Source organism: Neovison vison, chromosome 13, assembly GCF_020171115.1.
Source record: "Neovison vison isolate M4711 chromosome 13, ASM_NN_V1, whole genome shotgun sequence".
Classification (NCBI taxonomy): Eukaryota; Metazoa; Chordata; class Mammalia; order Carnivora; family Mustelidae; genus Neogale; species Neogale vison.
In genome coordinates this window covers 149,397,168-149,419,256 of record NC_058103.1, presented here as the reverse complement: position 1 = coordinate 149,419,256, position 22,089 = coordinate 149,397,168, and the positions used below count along the sequence as shown (strand labels likewise).

The following is a 22,089-nucleotide window of genomic DNA, read 5'->3' as shown; positions in this document are numbered from 1 at the left end:
TCTTCTTACAGAACTTACATGATTGCTGCATGTCTTGTATCGAATATTCTGTCCTTCGCAGTTCCTAGAGGGAAAAAAAAAGAGGGAAAAAGAAATGATTTCATAGAAGTGGCAGCAGCACAAAAGAAAGAGGACAGAGGGAGGGGGAGAAGGAAAGAAGGAAGCAGAGGGAAGGGGGGAGAGAGGAGAAAGAAGGAAAGAGAGAGGGAGAGGAAGGAAGGAAAGAAGAAAGAAAGGAAGGAAGGAAGGAAAAGAAAAGAAAAGGAAGGAAGGAAAGAAGAAAGAAAGGAAGGAAGACAGAAAGAAACTAAGGGAGGAAAGGAGTGAGGGAGAAGGAAGGGAAGAAGGAAGGAGAGGGAAGGAGAGAGAGAGATAAAGAAATAAAAGGAAAGAAAAGAAAAGAAAAAAAGGAAGAGAAAGGAAGGACAACAGAGAAAGAAAGAAAGAAAGAAAGAAAGAAAGAAAGAGAAAGAGATAAAGAAAGAAAGAAAAGGAAAGAAAGAAAAAGAAAGAAAGAAGAAAAGAAGGAAGGAAGGAGGAAAAAGAAAAAGGCCAACCCAAGGTGATACTCACAAAACTTACATTAGTCTGTGTTACCTCAGAGAGTCAAAGTTTAAATTCTAAGAAATAACTTTCAAAGAATCAGAAGGGCAAAAGGTCTCATGAAAGTGTCCCTTTGAACAGAGAGTGAATTCTTCAGCTGAATTAATGTAATGCTATTACTTACGTGCAGTGTTCACCCTGGGAGCCACGTAACCCCCGAAATTAATGTGTAACGTGTGTGCATACTTGTGGGTTTTTTTCTGTGAAAAAGAAGAGGAAGCTCCGGGTGGATGCATTCATGCACGGTGTCCCCCCCTCCGCTCCCTGAAGGACCCTAAGCTGGCTGGGCTCTCCGTGACCTCCGTCTGTAATCGATTCGATGGACTCCGTTAGACGCTTGCTAGAGGCAACCTTTCCACATTTTCTTCCAACTATTGGCCTTATTGAACGGAAGCTGCAAAATCGTGTCCAGGTGATTTCCCTGGGATGCTGGTGCTATAGGGTCCGAAGTCATCTGTAGGCTTGAGAACCCTCCACAGTCTATGGCCATACCACCCTGAACGCGCCCGATCTCGTCTGATCTCGGAAGCTAAGCAGGGTCAGGCCTGGTTAGTACTTGGATGGGAGAATCCTCCACAAATGACCCCCACGAGCTCCATCCTCCCCTCCAGCCAGTGGCTCGGGAACCCTGCCACTCGTTCCCCGGGCCCTGTCTTCCTTAGAATGCTCGGGGCTCCAACCTGCAGGTGCTTTCCTCAACCAGGGCTTGCTGCTCTGTAGTTTGTATTAACTCCTTACAGCTAGCTGGTCTGCTAATGGTACTTCCCAACTTCTCAGTTATACATTCTTTTTTTTTTTTTTTAATACCTTTGATTTACCTGGTGAGTTCAATGGCAGATTCACGGCAAAGAAAGCTAAACCCAGGCTTCACTCAACATCTGGCTTTAAAAGTTGGTTGATACTATTTCAGTGTTTTAAAATATTTAGTCTTAGAAGAATAGAAATTTTTTTAAAAAGATTTTATTTATTTGAGAGAGAGTGAAAGATCATAAGCAGGGGGGAAGGGGCAGAGGAAGAGGGAGAAGCAGACTCCCCACTGAGCAGGGAGTCCGATGCAGGGCTCCATCCCGGGCCTCCAGGATCATGACCTGAGCTGAAAGCAGGTGCTTAACCAACGAAGCCACCCAGACGCTGCAAAAAATACATTTTTAAGAAGTGGGTCTAAGTGGGGGCACCTGGGTGGCTCAGTCGGTTAAGCATCTGACCCCTGATTTGGGAGCTCAGGTCATGATCTCAGGGTCCTAACATGGAGCCTGTGCTGGGCTCACTCACTGAGATTTTCTCTTTCCCTTCCCTCTGCCCCTCCCTCCTCCCTCTCTTAAAAAAAAAAAAAAAAAGTGGATCTGGATGGATCTGATTTTTGGCTGCTATGGTTTAAATAGGAGTCTCTATGAAATCATTGATAATCCATTTCAGTAATACACCATCATCGCAAATACCTGCCGACGATTTCATTTTTATTGATTACAAAAAGAGTACGTGAAAACTAATAATACGCCAAGAAGTGTAAAGGAGAATAATCAATCTTTCTAAATCCCATCACCAAGACCTTCCCTCTCCCTACTTTGGCATTTAATCACCCCGTGTTTCTGCGTGACTTACAGATGTGAAATCCTAGTACAATTCAGCCTCGGATTAGTTTTAATCTAATATAACAAGTAGACCCTCATTTCATTACTAATTCTTCAGAGAAATTATTTCAGTAACTATGTAATAGTCCATTATACAGACATTGCATTTTTTGTAGACCTGAATTTAAGTGTTCTTAATTGTGGTGAAACACACATACCATAAATTAACCAACTTAACCATTTTTGGATACACAGTCCAGCATTAAGTACATCCACATTGCTGTACAGACAATGTGTGGTCATTTATGCTGCCTCTTTTTTACCCATGCTTCTTACATTTACATATGGTAAAATTCACCTTTTGGGGGGTGTACAATTTTACGAGTTTTGACGAATCCAACCTCCACGTGAGTCATTTTCTTTTACTGGCATGATTATTTTGTATTTTATGTTTGACACTTTCTGATCCTGCTTTCCACTTTTTCTTTCTTTGCAATCCTTCTCAAACTATCTACTTTCATCTCATACCATCCCTTCCTGTCTGCTCCACTTGTAGCACGGATCCCTAATGGGATTACGGAGACAACATATGGGAAGAAGAACTTTGGGATTTGGAGGGAAAAAAATCACAGCATTATGGCTGCCTCAGAAAGCATTATCTAAATGACAGTTAAAGTTCTTAACTCAAAGGCAGACCACGTATACAATCAGTTGCCCTGGCTTAGTATAATTCTTACGAGTTCGGGATTAGGACGTCTTCCCAGATGCTATGTTAGTAATAGGTTGACCAGTCTCAGCATCTTGTAAGCTTGCCTATTTCCTCTGTTTTGTGTCTTGTCATACATGACCCTCAAATTTATTAAACTTTCGATGAGACTACATGAAACTTGAAACACTCAAGAAGGACCAAACTGGGAGGCTGGCGGGAAAACGGGATTATAGGGTGGAGAAGTCTCTCTCTTGGTCAAGGGGAAGTGACGCCATTCTCCTGGGAGACAAGAGCTAAGCCAGTGGACAAGGTCATGCACTTACATGACTTATTTCATTGTGCTTTTATGTGCAGGGGGTGGGGGGAGAAGAAAATAAATTACAGAAAAAAGTGGTGGACGGGGATTTAAAGTACTCTGTTTATTTTGGAAAGGCCCCAACTGAGAAAAGCAGCTAATAGATTAGGGAAGTGATAACCAAAACCTTTTGTACCACACTGACTTAGAACCCTAAAAGGCTTTTAATTTTACCGTACAGAGACCAGGCAAATTGCAAAGAAACAAGTTAAGATAGTATTTGAATTGAAATACTGATATACAGAAAAACAAAACAGTCAAAACCTATAAAGAATGGTATTTTCTTTAAAAACATTCTGGAACTTCAGAAAAAAATGATTTCAGAGGCATTGATACCACTTGTTTAACTTCAGCGGTTTTTTAAATGAGAAGCAAAACTACTGTTGTAGGGATGCCTGGGTGGCTTGGTCGGTGAAGCGTCTGCCTTCAGCTCAAGTCATGATCCCAGGGTCCTGGGATCGAGTCCCACATCGGGCTCCCTGCTCAGTGGGAGCCTGATACTCCCTCTCCACCCTGCTTGTGTTCTCTCTTGCTATCTTGTCACTACCTGTCTCTCTCTCAAATAAATAAATAAAATCTTTAAAAAAAAAAAAAAGAAAGAAAAGAAAAACTAGACGGCTTCCAGGGGAAATTCTACCAAACATTTAAAGAAGAACTAATTCCTATTCTCCTGAAACTGTTCCAAAAAATAGAAATGGAAGGAAAACTTCCAAATTCATTTTATGAGGCCAGCATCACCTTGATCCCAAAACCAGACAAGGATCCCATCAAAAAAGAGAGCTATAGACCAATATCTTTGATGAACACAGATGCGAAAATTCTCACCAAAATACTAGCCAATAGGATTCAACAGTACATTAAAAGGATTATTCACCATGACCAAGTGGGATTTATTCCAGGGCTGCAAGGTTGGTTCAACATCCGCAAATCAGTCAATGTGATACAACACATCAATAAAAGAAAGAAAAAGAACCATATGATACTCTCAATAGATGCTGAAAAAGCATTTCACAAAGTACAGCATCCCTTCCTGATCAAAACTCTTCAAAGTGTAGGGATAGAGGGCACATACCTCAATATCATTAAAGCCATCTATGAAAAACCCACCGCAAATATCATTCTCAATGGAGAAAAACTGAAAGCTTTTCCACTAAGGTCAGGAACACGGCAGGGATGTCCATTATCACCACTGCTGTTCAACATAGTACTAGAAGTCCTAGCCTCAGCAATCAGAAAACAAAAGGAAATTAAAGGCATCCAAATCGGCAAAGAAGTCAAATTATCACTCTTCGCAGATGATATGATACTCTATGTGGAAAACCCAAAAGACTCCACTCCAAAACTGCTAGAACTTGTACAGGAATTCAGTAAAGTGTCAGGATATAAGATCAATGCACAGAAATCAGTTGCATTTCTCTACACCAACAACAAGACAGAAGAAAGAGAAATTAAGGAGTCAATCCCATTTACAATTGCACCCCAAACCATAAGATACCTAGGAATAAACCTAACCAAAGAGGCTAAGAATCTATACTCAGAAAACTATAAAGTACTAATGAAAGAAATTGAGGAAGACACAAAGAAATGGTAAAATGTTCCATGCTCCTGGATTGGAAGAATAAATATTGTGAAAATGTCTATGCTACCTAAAGCAATCTACACATTTAATGCAATTCCTATCAAAGTACCATCCATCTTTTTCAAAGAAATGGAACAAATAATTTTAAAATTTATATGGAACCAGAAAAGACCTCAAATAGCCAAAGGGATATTGTAAAAAGAAATTTAAAACTAAAAGGAAAAAAACGTATCCTTGAAAACAGCTTCTGGTTGTGTCTTAGGTCTGTTGTATAGACCAGACGGTCACAGTCTACACCCCATTGCCATCTGCTGTGCCCTGATTGTAAGCCTGGGACCCAGGAGGCACAAACCTGCATCTTAACCGATGAGACCAAAAATGTAAACCTAAGACATGAGGCTATCGCCACGACCAATCCCACTACAAGGGCAGCAAAGTGACATGGAAAGAGAGCATTTTACTTCATGAACTCTCAAATATAGAGTGCCATTCTGGATTCATTCCTTCATTCCTTCTCCAAGAACTTCTTATGGTGAACCTACTAAGTACCACAATGTGGTTATAAATATGAGGGAAGACCACCTCTCAATTCCCCGAACCAACCAGTAGTAAGATTTTTTTTTTTTTTAACCCAACTATCTGGCCAACATTTTTAACGTTGTCCTTCACATCAACCGAACACACAGTAAACTCACTGACTGATCTCTATGGATGTGGTATGTCCTGCTGACACTTCAGGATGAAAATGAATGACCGCTTTGTGAAACAGGCATGAAATGAAATTCAAGTTATTTTAAAGTTAAGGACACTGGAGTCCTAATTCCCCAAGCAGGAACCTGCCAGCTTATTCTGGAAATAATTCCTTTGGCCCCAAGCAACCAAGCTGCAGAAAGATTACTTCCAAGATTTTAATTTCATTCTAATTATTATGTGCAAGAGCTCATGGTTATCAGGAGTAAATGAAAATTGAAAAACATCATTTCACGATTATGTATTTTCTACCCATTACAACATTCGTAACACCCTGAAATTGGAGATTTTTGAAGCCATAAATTTATGAATATATAAAAAACATATGTTGATTTCACATGAGGATACATTAAAAACATTAATAAAATTTCCCTGGAGTTTATAGCAGTATAATTTATTACACTCATTTGATGATACAGTGACTCAAATACTCAAGTCTTAAAGATGGAGAAGCAAGAGTTTTGAAGAATAAAAATATATTAATTTTTTAACTAGTAGTTAACTTAAACCTGTTTCCCATGGTTGGCAGTTGACTAGCATATCGAGTTACAAACTTCTGCAAGAAAGACCTTCTGGCTGGGTAATGGTAGGCAACGCAAAAACACTGACTGTGAATTTAAATATAATCAAATCCTGAAATAACATTATCCACAAAGAAATCAATGAGCAAAATAGCTGCATTCACTCCCTTCCCTAAATCGGAATTTAAATAAGCACCCTGATAAAAAAGATGGCACCAAAATGCTTTCAAAAGCTTTGAGATGGCGCTTTATTTGATTTTATATGTATCCACCTCTGCCTTCCTCCTCCAAGAAAAATGGACCACAGAGCTCCCTATTTATGAAGATTTAATAAGTCTCCAAGGCTCTCCTAGGATAAAGAGACCTGATAAGCTTTCCAAGAGAAGTAGATTTCCTTCTTAAGAATCTCAGGGTACTTTCAAAGCGACAGTAAACATTTTTAATATGGGAAGGGGTCGGGAATGATGAAAGTTTGAGGCTGCCCTAAAGGGGGGAGCAGGGACGTGTTGAACCATTAATTCATCTGTTGCCCTAGTTCTGAATTGCCATAATTCAATTTTTAGGCAAAGACATGATGTTACTGTCCCTGTTTCTCATGAGAGATGTGGAGGGAATGCGGGGGGAGGGGGTGCCACAGGCCTGGCCCCATGCCAGGAACCAAGCCGGAGACAGGACATATGATATATATCACCATACCTTTATCTGACTATACATACCACAGGACATACTATTCTCGCATTCAACTTTTTAAAATTCTTGATTAGGATCTTTCCTAGCCTGATATATTTTTCAAATTAGATGAGCTCAGAGAGTAAACAAATTTGGAGACTCTCAGGCCTAAGAACAAATTTCAGAAGACAAGTTAAGATTTGTTCATAAATAGGTTAAAAAAACACTAAAGTCCTAAAAAACTGAAAGGAATTAAGCAAGTACTGCTTCAGGAATGAACACTTGAAATAGAGACGCAGTATGTATAACTGAATTGTTTTTGTGTTCTTACAAGTATTTTTTTATGAAATGTTTTAAGTCCACACAAAAAAAGTAAGAATGACACAAACTCATATACCCACTAGTAAGCCTCATTGTTTCTTAAAGTTTTCTTTGGAATTATTTTTAAGGAATGCATCAGTCCTGGGGCACCTGAGTGGCTCAATCGTTAAGCAACTGCTTTTGGCTCAGATAATGATCCTAGGGTACTGGAATCCAGCCCTGCATCGGGCTCCCTGTTCAGCAAGAAGCCTGCTTCTCCCTCTCCCGCTCCCTCCGCTTGTGTTCCCGCCCTCAATGTCTTTCTCTGTGTCAAAGAAAGAGAGATAGAGAGAGAGAGAGGAAGGAAGGAAGGGAGGGAGGAGGGAGGAAGGAAGAAAAAAATCATTACAGACATGTCTCCAAAGGCAAGGAAAACAAAAGCAAAAATGAACTTTTGGGACTTCATCGAGATAAAAGCCTTCTGCACAATAAAGGAAATAGTCAACAAAACAAAGAGGCAACTCATGGAATGGGAGAAGATATTTGCAAATGACACTACAGTTAAAGGGCTGATATCCAAGATCCATAAAGATCTTCTCAAACTCAACAGCCAAAAAACAAAGAAGTTAAAAATGGGCAGAAGACATGAACAGACACTTCTCCAAAGAAGAATACAAATGGCTAACAGACACATGAGAAAATGTTCATCATCATTAGCCATCAGGGAGAATCAAATCAAAACCACATTGAGATACCACCTTACACCAGTTAGAATGGTCAAAATTGACAAGTCAAGAAATAACGAATATTGGAGAGGTTGTGGAGAAAGGGGAATCCTCTTAGGCTGTTGGTGGGAATGCAAGTTGGTGCAGCCACTCTGGAAACAGTATGGAGGTTCCTCAAAAAGTTAAAAGTAGAGCTACCCTATGACCTATCAATTGCACTACTGGGCATTTACCCCAAAGATACATATGTAGTAACAAGAAAGGCCACATGCACCCCAATGTTCACAGCAGCAATGTCCACAATTGCCAAACTGTGGAAGGAGCCATGATACTCTTCAACAGTCCAAGGGATACAGAAGATGTGGTCCATATACACAATGGAATATTACACAGCCATCAGAAAGGATGAATACCCAACTTTTGCATCAACATGTACAGGATTGGAGGAGATTATGCTGAGTGAAATAAGTCAAGCAGAGAAAGTAAATTGTCATATGGTTTCATTTATTTGTGGAACGTAAAAAATAGCATGGAGGACATTAGGAGAAAGAAGGGAAAAATAAAGAGGGAGAAATCAGGGCAGGAGACGAACCATGAGAGACTATGGACTCCTGGACTCTGGGAAACAAACAGGGTTTTAGAGGGGAGGGGAAAGGAGGAGGGATTATCCTGCTGTTGGGTACTGAGGAGGGCATGGATTGCATGGAGCACTGTGTGTTATATATGCAACAATGAATCATGGAACACTACATCAAAAACTAATGATGGTTGTCTTTCACCGCTTGACTTATTCCGCTAAGCATGATACCCTCTAGTTCCATCCATGTCGTCGCAAATGGCAAGATTTCATTTCTTTTGATGGCTGCATAGTATTCCATTGTGTATATATACCACATCTTCTTGATCCATTCATCTGTTGATGGACATCTAGGTTCTTTCCATAGTTTGGCTATTGTGGACATTGCTGCTATAAACATTCAGGTGAACATGCCCCTTCAGATCACTACATTTGTATCTTTAGGGTAAATACCCAGTAGTGCTACTGATATGAGGAAGTGGAGATGCAACATGGGGGGTTAAGGGGGTAGAAGAAGAATAAATGAAACAAGATGGGATTGGGAGGGAGACAAACCATAAGTGACTCTTAATCTCACAAAACAAACTGAGGATTGCTGGGGGGAGGGGGGTTGGGAGAAGGAGGGTGGGGTTATGGACATTGGGGAGGGTATGTGCTATGGTGAGTGCTGTGAAGTTTGTAAACCTGGCGATTCACATACCTGTACCCAGGGGGATAGAAATATATTATATGTTTATAAAAAATAAAAAATTAATTTAAAAAAACTAATGATGGACTGTACGATGACTAACATAAAAAAAAAAAATAAAGAAAAGAAGTGTATCATGACAGATACGGTGGAAGTCCCCTGCCAAACCCCTTCAATCCTTTCTCTTGCCTCCCTCTGCAGAGGCAAAGAAATAAATGGTATCAGAGCGTGCATGACCTTCCACAGCTTGATTTTTAAAAATTTGTATCAACACTATGCTTTTGAGAACATCCATGTTGACAGATGCAACTCAATTTCATCCATTTTTATGGTTCCATGGGAACCCATGTTTTCCTAAAACCCCGATTTTCCTAAAGTTGATGAAGATTCTGCAAAAAGCAATCTTATGAATTAGCCTTAGGCATATCTGCATGCATTTCCATGGGATACATACCAGGGTGGGTCTATTCTCTTGTGGGCACTTACAGCTTCGCTATGACTAGATACTGACATACTGCTCTCCAAAGGGAGAATACCAATTTTCACCCCCATTCATAGTGCAGGAAGGTTTTTATTTTCATACATCTAGGTCAATATTTGGCATTTTAAAATGTTTAGGTGGTGGGTATCAGAGAGGGTACGGATTGCATGGAGCACTGGGTGTGGTGCAAACAATGAATACTGTTACACTGAAAAAAAAATAAAAAAAAATTTTTAAATAAAATTTTTGCCTAATCTGAAGAATATAAAATATCTCATTTTGCGTTCTTTTGTGTCTTTTTGTGAATGAGGTTAATATCGCCATTTGTTTCTGACTAAGCAGTTTTCCCTTCTGTGAATTTCCTGTTCACATTCTTTTTTTTCTTGTATATTTTTTTATTAAATTGATTTATTTATTTTCAGAAAAACAGTATTCATTATTTTTTCATCACACCCAGTGCTCCATGCAATCCGTGCCCTCTATTATACCCACCACCTGGTACACCAACCTCCCACCCCCCCGCCACTTCAAACCCCTCAGATTGTTTTCAGAGTCCATAGTCTCTCATGATTCACCTCCCCTTCCAATTTACCCCAACTCCCTTCTCCTCTCTAACACCCCTTGTCCTCCATGATATTTGTTATGCTCCACAAATAAGTGAGACCATATGACAATTGACTCTCTCTGCTTGACTTATTTCACTCAGCATAATCTCTTCCAGTCCCGTCCATGTTGCTACAAAAGTTGGGTATTCATCCTTTCTGATGGAGGCATCATACTCCATAGTGTATATGGACCACATCTTCCATATCCATTCATCTGTTGAAGGGCATCTTGGTTCTTTCCATAGTTCACATTCTTTCTTCATTTTTCTACAAGTTTGTTTTTGCTTTTGTTTTACGGGTATGGAAAAGTTATCTAAACAGTTCAGATACTAATCCTTTAATTTCTATATTCAGTGACAAGAGTCTCCCACTCTGGGCTTTTCTTTTGGTTTATGGTATATTTTTATGACATAAAATTATTTGTGTGGTGGACTTGAATTTATCAATATTTTCCTTTGTAACTTAAACTCTTTATATCTTAGTTAAGGAATAATTCACTACCTGGAGATCATAAAGACATTCTTTGGTATTTTCTTCTAAAGGTTTTCAAGCTTTGATTTCATAAGTAGACTTTAAAATACCTAGAATGTATTCTTTATGTGTACTGACATTTTCTAATATTTCCCCTTTGGATATCAATATTCATACCTGAGCTCCATGTACTGAATATCCACCCTTAATCTAAAGATTTTTAGTGCCTCCTCTAATATATTTCAAATGATGATATATATTTTTTTCTTGGATCTCCATTTTGCTACACTGGTCTCTTATTGGTACCCAAGCTACTATGATAGTTAAATTTTTTAAATTTCAGTGTTTGGGCAAGTTACCCATCTTGTTTTTTGAAAACCTGTTTTCATTACCTTTGTATTTCCATATGATTCTTAGAATTGGGAGTTACACTTAATTTAAAGATTAATTTGGGGAGGAAATGATATTTTTATGATGTGACTTCCTATTTATGAACATATATTTTGCCATTTGTTTAGGTGAGATTTTTAAATTATTCAAAAAGGTCTTGTACATCTACCGAATATTTTACAAGATACCTCATATTTTCTTAGTAGGGCAAATGGTGTCTTTTTGATATTTTGCTTTCTCAGTTCTTGCTACCATATAAGAACACAGTTTTTATCTGTGCATTAATCTTGTTTACAGTACCAGGACTCTTATTAGTCCTATTTTTTTTATGTGTAGATATTCTTATTCTCTTAGACAATCAGTCTCTGAATCATGAGAACTTTATCTCTTCCTTTCTAATTCTTATACTTTGTAATTCTTTCTTTTGCCTGAATATACTGATTAGAGCCTCAGAAACATTAACAAATATAAACTATGACAGCGGGCATTCTTATTTCATACCTAATATCAGAGAAAAGCCAGTAGTATTTTACTATGAAGGATGCTATCTACTATAAATTACAGAGTACACCTCTCTTTCTAGTTTACTAAATTTTTCTTTCCAGTTATGAAAAAAATGCATCAATGTAGATAACTGTAATTTTTCTCTTATGTCATCAATGCTGTGTCTGATGGTGCTTACTCGTGGCAAATATTTCCTGTTGTATTATGTATGTTAGGATAGCAAACTAATCTTAAATAAGGGATCTACTGATAGGACTAGGAATCCCATAAAGCCTGCCTTAGTGGTTTGTCCCTCCATATCTTTTGTTACTGCCCGTATAGCCTCAGAGCTTTCAAGGGTTCCAAGACCACTTTTCATATTAATTTCTCACCTCAGAACTTCCACAATCATAAAGGATATATACATTCAACTCAATATATACAATAAATGTAAATTGATATACACGTAACTCAAACTCTTAGGGAACAGGTCCATTGTTCCCAAGCAGAAACTTTTTTTAATTCATTGTTGAGACCAAGAATTTAAAATCTTCTATGCTGGTATATGGCTTTTTTTGTTGGTCCCAGTCCATCTGTTTAGGAAACATATGGACTTACAAAGGTCCTACCTTAATATTATGGTTGGAGTCCCTAACCTCCAGACTTGATCGCTTGTGATTACGAAGGAATTGAAACTCTACAGTCTGAGTTCTGGGCACCAGGAGATTCCTCCTCCATTCCCCAGATAACCACAGGATCAGGTATGAACTTCTTGGTCTGGTATTTAGTTATCTCTTTGTTTAATTTTTGGTTCTGTGGATTACCTTTCATTTCTTCTAAGTTTACCTATATTTCTTTATTGAGACTTGTTAATGTTGTGGGGGTTTTTATCCAAGTAACATACAATGTGAGATTCGTTTCAGGTGTAGAATATAGTGATGCAAGAATTCTGCACATTACTTAGTGCCCATGATGGGGAGTGTGCTTTTGATCCCCTTTATCTATTTCAGCCTCAGTCTCCTCACCTCTGGAAACCACCAGTTTGTTCTCTGTATTTAAGAGTCCGGGATTTTTTTTGTCTCTTTTCTTCTTTGTTTTGTTTCTTATATTCCATATATGAATGAAATCTTACGGTATATATCATTCTCTGATTCCCTTACTTCATTTTATTATATTTTTATTACTATGATTATATAATTATAATAACCATTCTTATATATTATAATGTGTTATATTATAATTACATATTATTATATATACAACCTCTTGCTCCATCCATGTTGTTGTAAATGGCAAGATTTCATTCTTTTTTATGGCTGAGTAATAATCCATTGTGTATACACACCACATCCGCCATATCCACTCATCTACAGATAGACATTTGGGTTGCTTCCATATGTTGGCTATTGTAAATAATGCTACAACAAAGAGTGCATATTTCTTTTCAAATCTGTGTTTTTCATTTTCTTTGGGTAAATATACAGTATGGAATTACTAGATCCCATGGTAATTCTATTTTTAATTTTTTGAGGAACGGCCATACTGTTTTCCACTGTGGCTGCACCAACATGCATTCCCACATCAGCCACAGAGACATTTTTCTAGATATGTCTCCTCTGGCAAGGGAAATGAAAGCAAAATTAGACTACTGGGACTGTAACAACAACAAAAAAACCTTTTGCAGAGCAAAGGAAACCATCAACAAAACAAAAAGGGGATCTACTTAATAATAGAAGATATTTGCAAATGATATAACCAGTAAGAGGTTTATTCCAAAATATATAAAGAACTTACACAACTCAACAATAAAAAAAGAAATAATCCAATTAAATATGGGTACAGGACCTGAATAGACTTTTTTTTTTTTTTTTTCCGGAAAAGACATAGAGATGGCTGACACACTGAAAAGATGCTCAACATGACTAATCATCAGGGAAATGCAAATGAAAATCACAGTGAGATATCACTTTACCTGTCAGAATGGCTAAAATCAAAACACAAGAAAGAACAGGTATTGGCGAGGATGTGAAGACAAAGGCACCTTCAAGCACTGTTGGTGAGACTTTATTTTTTAATTAAAAAATAAAGTTTAGGTTCACAGAGGAAGGTTCAGAGAGCTCCCACATGCTTCCTGCCCTGAATATGTGTAGCTTCCCCCATTATCAACATCCCCAACTAGAGTGGTACCTTTGGGGCAATTGGTGATTCTATAACAACACATCATGATCACCCAAAGTCCACAGATGATGGTTAATTCTGGGTGTTGAACATCCAGTAGGCTTGAACAAATGTATAACAACATGTATCCAGCATTACGGTATCACACGGAGTATTTTCACTGTCATAAAAATCCTCTGTGCTTTGCCTATTCATCCCTTCCCCACCCTAACACCTGAAAACCACAGTCTCCAGAGTTTCCTCTTTTCCAAAATGTCGTATGGTTGGAATCACAGTACACAGCCCTTTCAAACTGGCTTCTATCACTTAGGGGTATGTATTTAAGGTTCCTCCATGTCTTTCCGTTGCTTAATAGCTCACTTCTTTTTAGCGATAAATCATATTCCATTGTCTGGCTGGACATGGTTTTATTTATCCATTCACCTACTAAGGGCATCTTAGTTGCTTCCCCGTTTTGGCAACCATGAATAAAGCTGCTCTAGACATCCATGTGCAGGTTTTTGTGTGGCTGTAAGTTCTCAACCCCTTTGGGTACATGCCAAGGGGTGCAACTGCTGGCTTGTGTGGTAAGAGTATTAAACATACTGTTTAATACTCTTGTTTAAGAGTACTCTTGTTTAAACTATCTTCCAAGGTGGCTGCACCAGTTTGGTCTCCCACCAGCAACGAAAGAGAGCTTCTGCTGCTCCATATCCTCACCAGCCTGTGCTGTGGTCAGTGTTCCAGATTTCGGCCCTCTGATAGACACATAGTGGTAACTCTTTGCTTACTTTGCATTTCTTTGATGATGACATACGCCGTGCACTGTCTTTCCATATGCTTGTTCGTCATCTCTGTATCTTCCTTGGCGCAGTGACCATAAAGGGCTCTGGCCCATTTTTTAATTAAGCTGTCCATTTTCTCATCATTAAACTTTAACAGATCTTTGTTTATTCCTTTGTCAGATATGTCTTTTGCAAATATTTTCTCCCAGTCTGAGGTTTGTCTTCTCATTCTCTTGACATTGCCTTTCACAGAGCAGAAGGGCTTAATCTTAATGAAGTGTCTTTGGTTGTGTATCTAAAAAGTCAATGTCGTTGCCACACTTGAGGTCATCTGTGTTTTAGCCTATGTTATCTTCTAAACTTTTACAGTTTGGTGTTTTACATTTACGTCTATGATCCATTTTGAGTTAACTCTTATGAGTGATGCAAATTCTTTTTTTTTTTTTCGCACATAAATGTCTAGTTGTTCTAGCACCATATGTTGAAGAGACTATATTTGCTCCATTTTGTTGCCCTTGCTTCTTTGTCAACATCACTTGATTATATGGGAGTCTATTTCTGGGCTCTTTATTCTGTTCCATTGACCTATTTGTCTGTTTTTTCACCAGTACCATATTGTCTTGATTACTGTAGCTTTATAGTAAGTCTAGACATCAGATAGTGTCAGTCCTCCAACTTTGTCCTTCTCCTTCAATACTGTGTTGACTGATCGGGGTCTGCTTTCCACATAAATTTAGAATCCGTTTGTCAATATCTTACAAAATAACTTTCTGGGATTTTGATTTGGGATTACATTGAATCTGTAGAACAGGTTTGGAGGAATTGACATCTTGACAATATTGAGTCTTTCTATCCATGGACATGGAATATCTCTTCATTCAGCCTTGTGATTTTTAAAAAAGAGTTACGTTCTATTTTGCCTGGCATTTCTAGGGTTTTTTCCTAATTAACTTAAATCTTTTACTTAAAAATAATTATAATTGCATACATTTGTAAGAAATAATGAAGAGATCCCATACACACTTGACCTTATTTCCCTCAATGGTAACATCTTGCAAATGACAGAATCAGGATGCTGATAATACAGTCAAAATACAGAATATTTGTCTCACCACAAGAATTTCTCAAGTTGCCTTTACAGCTGTACCTTCTTTCTTTCTTTCTTCTTTTTTCTTTTCTTTTTTTTTTACAATTTTTTAGCCTTTATTCCTTTCTGATGTTCCAGTCTTTGAGAGACCATTTGCATGGTGGTTAGTAGCTGCCAACATGAATTTGAACTTTTTTTTTTAATTAATTTATTTATTTTCAGCATAACAGTATTCATATACCTTCTTTCTTTTCACTCTCACCTCCTCCTTAATGCTTGACAACTACTAATCTATTCTCTAATTGTTTAATTTTTGTCATTTTTACGTGCAACTGATAAATCGTTAAGCTCTATATCTAAAATTAAGTATATACTATATCATGGCTAATTGAATTTGAATTAAAAATTGAAAAAGAATATTACGTAGTTTGTAACATTTGGAGAATTTTTTTTTTCACCTCTGTAATTTCTGTGTTGATTCGTTCTGGTTGTTCAACGTATCAGTGGTGCTTTTCCTTTTACTCCTATGCAACATTCCATGGTATGGAAAATGTGGCATTCATGCCACAGCTTAACTATTCACTCACCAAGGAGCATCTGAGTTATCTTCACTTTTTGGAAATTACAAGTAAAGCTGCTATAAACATTCACATACACATTTTGGTGTGAACACAGTATTCATTCCATTTCTATGGTATAAAAGCCCAGGAGTACAACTGCTAGATTGTATGTTTACTTTTTAGAGAGACGGTCTGTTTTTCAGAGTGACTATACCATTGTACGTTCCCACTGGCAATAGATGAGTGATCTAGTTTCTCTGCATCCTTGCCAGTGTTTCATACTGTCACGATTTTTTTTAAAGATTTTATTTATTTAACTGACAGAGAGGGAGAAAGAGAGAGATCACAAGTAAGCAGAGAGACAGGCAGAGGGAGAAGCAGGGTCCCTGCTGAACAGGAAGCCCGATGCAGGGCTCGATCCCGGGACCCTGAAACCATGACCTGAGCTAAAAGCAGAAGCTTAAGCCACTGAGCCACCCAGCCACCCCAGTCATGATATTTTTTTAAGCCAAGCTAAGTATGTAATGATATTTCATGATTGTTTTAATTCACATTTCCCTAATACATAGTGATGGTAAGCATCTTATTTTTATTTTTTTTAATTTTTTTATAAACATATAATGTATTTTTATCCCCAGGGGTACAGGTCTGTGAATCACCAGGTTTACACACTTCACAGCACTCACCATAGCCCACACCCTCCCCAATGTCCATAACCCAACCACCCTCTCCCTCCCCTCTCCCCCCAGCAACCCTCAGTTTGTTTTGTGAGATTAAGAGTCTCTTATGGTTTGTCCCCCTTCCGATCCCATCTTGTCTCATTTATGGTAAGCATCTTTTTATGTGCTCATTCACCATATATTCTTCTTCTTTAGTGAAACATCTGTTTATGTTTTTTTTTCGTTTACTAACTGGATTGTCTGGTTTTTAATCACTGATTTTTAAGATTTCTTAATTTAGATATTAGTCCTTTGTCAGATATGTGGTTAGCAAATATTTTCTCCCACTGATCTATGTGTCTCTCCCTCTGCCAATACAATAGCTTTGATTAGTAGCTATATAGTAAGACTTTATATCAGATAGATTGATTCCTCCTCTTCCATTCTTTTTTTTTTTTTTTCAAAATTGTTTAAGCTATTCCAGGGCTTATGCCTTCCCATACACATTTTAGAACAATACTATTTTAGAATAATTATTTTAGAATAATCTACAAAAAAATATTGCTGGCATTTTGAGAGAAATTGGGTTAAATCTATAAATTCATCTGGGGAGAACTGACCTCTTGTGTTGACTTGTCCAATCCATGAACGTACTTGTCTCCATTAATTTAAATCTTTGATTTCTCTCGTCAGCACTTTGCAGTGCTCAGCATACAAGTTCTATAAATGTTTTGTTAGATATACACCTAAGTATTTAACTTTTTTCGAGTAATTATAAATCGTATTTTATTTTTCATTTCAGTTTCTATGTGCACATCACTAGTAAGAGAAATAAAATAAATTTTTGAATGTTATTTTTCATCCTTGCTAAACTCACTTTTTTAGTTCTTGGGTTATTTTGTAGATTCCTTGGGATTTTCTACATTTGACAAATAAGGACAGTTTTGTTTCATCTTTTGGATTGATACATCTTTTGTTTTCTTCCCTTACCGCAGTGGGTTGAACCAGAGTGGTGAAAATATACTTCTTTGCCTTGTTACAGATCTTAAGGAGAAAGTATACCGTCTTTCACCATAACTATAACATATAACGTTAACTACAGATTTTTAGATATTTTTATCAAGCTGAGCAAGTTCCCTTCCATTCCTATTTTTCTGAGAGTTCCTTATCATGAATAGGTGTTGACTTTCTCAGAAAATTTTTATGCATCAATTGATATGATCCTATGAAATTTTTCTTCTTTAGCTTGATAACTGAGTAGATTACAGTGACTGACTTTCAAATACTAAACCAGCCTTACATCCCTGAAATCAACCCCACTAGGTCATAGTGTAGAACTCCTCTTATATATTTCTGAATATTATTTCATAGCATCTTATTAATAATTTTTACATCTATATTTATAAGGAATATTGTCTGTAGTTTTATTTTTTGTAGAGTTTTTATCTGGTTTTGATATCAGACTAATACTATATGCATAAAATGAATTTGGAAGTATTCTCTCCTCTTCTGTTTTCTGGAAAAAAATTGTTTGGAATTGGCACAAATTCTCCTTAAATACTTGGTGGAATTCACCAGTGAAACAATCTTGGCCTGGAAATTGTTTGGGGGTCAAGAGTTTTTATATTATGAATTCAATTTCCATAGTAGTTACAGAACTATGTATCTACTTCATATTAAGGATATGTTTGGATTTCACAGACCAAAGAAAGAAAGTCCAAAGACAGCAGTGGGGAATTTTTAAAAGCAATTCAATTTGCTCTGCAGAATTCACAAAAGGCTCCAGAAGAGGCACATGAGATATTTCTGGAAATGGGATAAAACTGGGGCCAAAAACAGTAAAATTGGTTGAAAGTCTGCCTAAGGAGCAGTTAAGACTCCCGGCTCCCTTTCCTTACTTTGGCAAAACACTGCACACTATTATCTAAAGACGGTAAAACAAAAAGTCTCCAGACTGAGAGATAACATGGTTCAATTAAGGGAAAAGGTACTGAAAATGGGGATTAAATTTTTAAAAATTCACATATTTAGAGCTGAGACCCCAGCTTTCAGCCCTACTCGGTTCTTAGACCATTGAAATCCAAAGATCCTTGTCTGACAAGTCAAAGCAGCCCGAAATAAAACACCTAGAACATCATCTGGCAATGAGATAAATCAACCGCACCCCTACAATCAAGATTACAACTCTTGTTCTTAAATATGAACATACACAGATCATCAGACATCTTAGAAAAGTCACTTACATGAAACCTAATGACAAACATGAAATGAAAAACAACATTTTGGAAGGAACTAGGACTATAGGAGGAAAAGAAAACTTCCTCCTCAAAAAGCCTGTTTATATGTTTGGAGATAAAAGAAAATATACTACATCTGGAGAACAGGGACAGAATGCTATTTTTTTAATTCAAGGAATAAAAAAATCTCAGAAAAAGAAAATAGAGAGAAATACACACACACACTCACATACACATATATTTAGACTATTTAGAATATATATATATATAGAGAGAGAGAGAGAGAGTGTGTGTATTTAACAAGTTGGAAAATAACAGTTTAGGTAAATTTCCCAGAAAATAGGGCAAATGGACAAAGAGAAGAAAATAAAGTCTAGTATCGGAATAATAAGAGTTTCAACAAAAGAAAACAGAGAAAAATGAAGAGAAGAAATCATAAAGGAATAACTCAAGTCTTAAAGGAATGAATTTTCACAGTGGAAGAGCAGGTGGTAAGTATAAGTCAGTGGATGAGAACAGACTCATAACAAGACACAGCATTATGAAATTTCAGAAAAATGGGAGCAGATAAATGCTTTTATATACATCCAGAGAGGAGGGAAAAAGAGTAGGAAATCAGAATGCCTTCAGATTTTATAGTAACAGCACTCTGTCGGAAGACAGTGAAATTGGAAGACAAATGCCTTTGAGTTTCTAAGGGAAAATCATTTCCATACAATTCTGTACCTGGAAAACCATCCTTCCACTTTGAGAATAAAATAAAGACATTTTCAGATATTCAGGAAGCTCCTGAAAAAAGTGTACTCCATAAAAGGAAGAGGAAGTTAAGGGAAAAAAAAAGGAGAAGTGATCAGGGACCAGGCAGTCGAACCCAGGAGAGAGGTAAATGACACACACAGGATGACAGTGAGATGAGACTCAGGATGCCCTGATTCCTGGCTTGAGAGAAATTAGCAGGCTGTCTGGAATTCTCCAGGAGAGAAGTCTAAGAGAAGATGAAAGAGAATGAAAATTTGAAAAATTTTTGAAAATTAGAACAGTTCATTTTTTTTTTGAATTAGTGATAAACATGTAGAAAATGATGAAAGCAAGCAAACACATGAAGAGCCAATTATGGATTCTAGAGGAAAGAAAAATATACTCAGGAAAGGAAAAATAATCATACTCTATTACTTGACTCAGCTGTGAGTAGTGTAAGGATCACAGTCGTAATAATTTAAACATTGAACCGTGGTCTGGCCAAAGTTGCGTGTGACCCCAGGATGAGGAACTGAAGTGAGAGAGTGTTTGCATGTATGCGTGTGTGCAGCACAGCTGCAGCCAGGGAATGAGAGATGTGAGAGGTTGCTAAAATCCTCGTCTCCCAAAGTATAAATCTGATAGATAATGTTTACAACTGAACAACCAAGAAGTTGCAATGTAAGCTTTAGAAATTCAGAATAAATATGAAAACAGTACGGGATCCGCACACTTGTTTTTCTCCTCAAGCCTCATTGAGCTATTTGGCTCTTTAAACTATATACATGTACACCTTTAAAAATAAGTAAATAAACATGCAAAAACTTTTTAAAAATCTTACTGTAAAAAAATCCGTATTTCCCAATTTAGCTTTCAATATTCTTCACAAAATGACCAACACTTAACCCACCCCATGGACCTATACTATAGTCAAGTAGGTATCTCTTTTATCAACTCCAGGATTTATTAATTCATGTATTTATTTATAAAATAAAGTTTACCTAATTTCCAACGTTTGTCAGTAGTAACACTGAACATAAAGAGATGAAAGACACAGTCTATGCCATCAAAATTTGGTCTCAGTTGTGGAAACAAAAATAAAACAACATGGTGAAATAAACATTCTTATAGAAATATTCACAAGATCCCATGGAAACATGGAAGAGTTGCACATAACCTAGTAAAGGGCAAGAACTGCCAACAAATGCTTAAAGGAAGAAATGAGGATTCAGAAGAGTTTTCAAGGTCAACTATGTGTCAACCAGAAAAAGGGGGAAAGACCACTTTAGTCAGAAAGAAGAGCACTGACCAAAAAACACAAGTTGATAGTGAGCTCACATTCAATGACCCATTCAGTTAATGCTGTTTGGGTCCGAATCCCATGTTAAATACTATGTTAGACCTTGGGGTGGTGAAGTCTTTGACCCTTCCCTAGAAGGACTCTTATTTTGCCAACAATATAAAAAGCACAACAGATGAACATCAAAGTTACACCAAGGTGTCAAGATAGGTTTCCTAAATGAGGGTGACCTTGCACAATCAGTAAGAATTAGCCAGATATCATACTAAGAAAAAAAAAAAAAGACTCAAATGCATGCAAGATACAGTGTAGATGATTGAGACAGTAGACAGATATGGGTCAGTTTCAACCCGAAGGAAAGAATGTAAGGTAAGAAATGTGCCATAGGAGCATTTTAAAACTTCATTAGAAGTCAATAAATTGACACACTCTCTCTCATACACACACACACACACACACACACATAAGTTCAAGTGGCTAGGGTCTTTAAAAATCACCCCCAAATATACAAAAAGATAAAAGAGATGAAAGTGATTGGAGAGAACACAACAGAAGCAGAAGGCGGGTGGAAGTAACGGATGTTCATGAGGCCCAGAAGAAAGGGGCAAGAGCCAACAGCAAATGATACAATAGAAGAAAAATTTTCCTACAATAAATAAGGATCTAAATTTGCTCAACCAAAAAATGGGTGCTATGTGCCAGGGAGAAATAAATTTCAAAAGACTGAGAGCTAGACACGACCTTATAGAATTCTTGACTTGATGAAGAAAAAAAAAAATTAAGTCTTCCATAGGCTGCCAGACAGAACAAATAGGTTATCTACACATGAACAACAACAACAAAAAAAATCAAACTGGCCTATTGGCTCTGTGGGTAGCCACAGTGTAGACCGAACGTGATGGAAAAAGAACCTCTGGAGAGGTTCCTAAGAAGGAAAATCTCTGTCTCAGGAATGTTATTCCTAAATAAGCCATTCACTGTTTATGTGTGAAGGCAAGAGAAAGACATTTTCAGATGTACAAGGGCTCATAAAGTATAAGACCCACAGCTTTTTCCTGAAATTAAAAAGGCCATAAAGCCCTGTTGCTT

The 22,089-nt window shown here is 37.3% G+C and overlaps 1 protein-coding gene across 1 annotated transcript in view; it reads right to left on the bottom strand.

Moving 5' to 3' along the window:
• The window catches only part of ADAMTSL3 (ADAMTS like 3), a 347,085-nt gene that overhangs the window by 209,762 nt on the left and 115,234 nt on the right, over positions 1 to 22,089 (bottom strand). Inside the window, exon 8 of the mRNA XM_044232432.1 lies at positions 19 to 64. Within this exon, the coding sequence (XP_044088367.1) occupies positions 19 to 64 (46 nt within the window). The remainder of the gene's footprint in view (positions 1 to 18; positions 65 to 22,089) is intronic.